Genomic DNA, 3,425 nt, shown 5'->3' with positions numbered 1-3,425 from the left:
GCCTTTTGGCTTAGCGTCATCACCTTCAATGGGTATATACAATTTTTAGGATATCCTCTATTTTAGATTTCCAGATCATCAGATTTTGTCTATGAAGCTTAATCATAGTATTTTTAGTACTACCCTTCATTTTGATTCCGACACAACCACTACCACAAACGAAATCAACCAAACTCCGATACCACTATATTGAGTTAGAACCCACTTTTTTGATTTGGTTATGTGAAAATCAAATAAGCACTCAAGAAACAAGTGAAAAAATATATATGTAATCCAAGTGAGGCAAAAAACCAAACACTACATTAGCAACACACACAACATAAGAGATTTAGGTGGAAAACCCTCCAATGAAGAGGGAAAAACCACGGAGAACAATTAAACCAACTTCTGTAAAAGTCTCTCAAGTTTTTAACAAAAAGCTTGAGAAATACAATCAATAGGGAAAATACAAGTTACCTCTCTCAAAGTCTCAATAGAAAACCTTCAACTTTACTACCAAAACCCGTTCCCAAAGACTATGGAGAATCCCCAACCTTGTAGAGACAATTGGCTCTTGCAATGGCTGATGATGTGACAAAGATTGAAGTAAATCTTTAAGAAACCCATTTTCTTGATAAACCTTGTTGAGATTCAAGAGACCTTAGCTTTGCTTCTCTTCCTTCGTTGAGTTCTTCTTCACCCTTGAGAAGAAAACTCCAAAGATTAAGCTCCGAAAGAGAAACCCTCTCTTTATTTTTCTCCAACACCCCCCCCCCCTCCATCTGAGTTTTTCTCCAAATCCCACAATTTTTTTCCATATAAAAATTGATGGTCACATGACCCACTTCACACCCATATTAGTGGGCCTGACGAAATGGGCCTGGACAGCCCACATACAACAGAAGGGAATCAGTAGTATTCGCGTCCATTGGGTCACACTCATGGAGCTCCGTCGGATGATCTCTCATGTGCAAGATTGCAGCATCAACATCGACAAGTTGGTGCACAGATTCATGAAAGCTACAGTTGCGATTGATGAGTTCTACAACTCATGTTTGAGAGATGATAGGTGAGACTATAGTTCCGAACGAAGATTATCAAAGGGAATGGATTGAATGTCTTGAGATTTAGGTCTCTGAATTGAAATTCTCTTGCAAAAATTCCATTTCGCTGAACAAGAACGTGGAATGGGCTTTTTAATTCATTCCAAAACAAAGCCCATTCTTGGAATTCAGAATGGGAACGTGAACGAACCATTATTTTTCGTCCCATTGGAATGCATTCCATTCCAAATCTAGAATACATTCTGAGAATGCATACCAAACACAACCTTAATCTTCATTTGGAAAACTATATAAATTAAAGTGTATCCAATTACAATGCTTTATAATACTCCTCAATAGTCATCATATTCTGTCTTATTTAGAAGCATGAGAGCAAAATACAGTTAATTCTAATCATACAGCTTTGGGTCAGATAACCTTTGAAGTGGGACAGCCATGAGAGGTTTTGTTAACCTTAGTTCTAAACCAAACTTCTCTGACATATCAAGCTTTGTCCCATCAGGCAATTTCCAATCAAATGAATGCAACAGTGATCCCAATATATGTGGTAACATCCTCTCTGCCAAAGGGACACCAACACATACCCTTCTTCCTGACCCTAAAGGAATAAAGCGAAAATCATTGCCACTATATTCAAATTCATCAGTAATTTCCAAAAATCTCTCAGGTCTAAACTCCAAAGGGTTCTTCCAATACTTAGGATCCCTATGTATTGCCCATGCATTCACAAAGATCATTGAACCCTTAGGAACCATATAACCTTTAACAATGCATGATTGGCTTGGACATCTTGGGGTCAAAAGAGGGATTGATGTGTGTAAACGTAGGGCTTCCTTAACCAGTGCACGTAAATAAGGCAAATCAGGTAAATGGGATTCTTCAATGATTTTGTTCATCCCCACAACTTCCTTCAGTTCTTCTTGGGCTTTCTTCATTATTTCTGGATGTTTTATCAATTCTGCCATTGCCCACTCCATTGTAGTTGATATTGTCTTAGTACCAGCCAATATCATGTCCTGTTAGAACATAACTTGTCAGAGCATTATTCAATAAATTTTCACAGCATATGATATGGTTATTTCTATAACTTCAGTACCCAAAAAATGCCAAAAAAACTTCCATGAAATCTTTTTTTTCCCCTTAAAAAGTTAAATCTAATTTGTTGCTGATAAATATAGGGAGAAAGAAGGTTAGTTGTTGAGAGAGAACAAGTATTAAAAGCATCAGGAATCTTTGAAATTCTTGTTTAATGGGCATAGTTGGAAAACTAGGTTTTCTGACTCGACTTTCCTTTCAGAAAAAACCTGGTGACTCAGCCAGGTCAAACCTAGTCAGGACCAGTAATGTTTTATTTTTTAAATATAATAAATATGTATAAATTAATAAAAATCACAAAAATATATAAAAATAGAAAAATGGAGAATCACATATCATTGAATTTTGATCTTATACCATTGCAAACATGTTCAATAATATAAGTGACCTTCTAAAGTATTGAACCTGTTTGATAGTATTTTAAAAAATGATTAGACTCACCTAGTTTATAGTGACTCAAATAAAATGACTTAGACTTATTTGACTCAAACAATTCATGACTGAGTCTTGTTATTTTTTACCCTGGTCTGCGGGATTCTTGTTCAAGCTTTCAAAATTTTGATTCGACCCAAGTGACTCACTGAAGTCAAATAAAACCTGGCTTTCCAACTATGGATATCATGCCAATTGGACCCTAAATTTGTTGTGGACCATAAATTTTTATTTGGATAGGTAGGCCTTAATGAGAGTTGAACTCATGACCTGTTGGTCTTTTCCAACTGAGCTACACCATTGGGGTTGGAGCATAAATTAAAAAGCAAAAAAAAAAGGAAGAAAGAAAGAAACAAAAGAAACAAAACATATGGTAATAAAGATATAGAAGGTACCAAAAGCATAGCCTTGAGGTAAGTCCATTTGAAAGGCTTGTTTGGGTCTGCTGGGTCCTTAAGCTTGAGTAAGACCTGCAAAAGATCCTTGCTCTCTTCATATAGACCTCCTTCTCCTTCCAATTTCTCCATCTCTAGCCTAAGATCGATAATAGAATCAAATATAATATCAAACCATGATAACACCTTCTTCATCTGGCATTCTATCTATTGTAAATCAAACCGAGCAATCGCCGGAAAGAAATCTGCGAAATTTGTTTCAGTGAAAAGCTCAGAAACTTTTGCCATAACTTGTCGAGACTCAGCCACAACACGCTTCCTGTTCTCTCCTTCAATTGTGTCACCCCATAACATACTTGTTACAACACTAAAAGTGGTCTGAAGCATCATCAACTCACCAATATCCAATGAAGTACCAATGTTGGTATAGGTTTCATGTACCATTTTGCGAACTTCTCTT

At 36.4% G+C, this 3,425-nt stretch overlaps 1 protein-coding gene across 1 annotated transcript; it reads right to left on the bottom strand.

Moving 5' to 3' along the window:
• Positions 1-1,413: 1,413 nt before the first annotated feature.
• LOC122660165 (flavonoid 3'-monooxygenase CYP75B137-like) lies at positions 1,414-3,112 on the bottom strand. The gene is made up of 2 exons (XM_043855357.1): positions 2,966-3,112; positions 1,414-2,059 (listed from the first exon to the last, which is right to left on the bottom strand). Exons 1-2 carry the CDS (start codon positions 3,095-3,097, stop codon positions 1,433-1,435), a joined length of 759 nt encoding a protein of 252 aa, XP_043711292.1. The 5' UTR covers positions 3,098-3,112; the 3' UTR covers positions 1,414-1,432.
• Positions 3,113-3,425: the final 313 nt, after the last annotated feature.

Source organism: Telopea speciosissima, chromosome 4 (genome assembly GCF_018873765.1).
Source record: "Telopea speciosissima isolate NSW1024214 ecotype Mountain lineage chromosome 4, Tspe_v1, whole genome shotgun sequence".
Lineage (NCBI taxonomy): Eukaryota > Viridiplantae > Streptophyta > Magnoliopsida > Proteales > Proteaceae > Telopea > Telopea speciosissima.
This window is presented reverse-complemented; position numbering and strand designations above follow the sequence as displayed.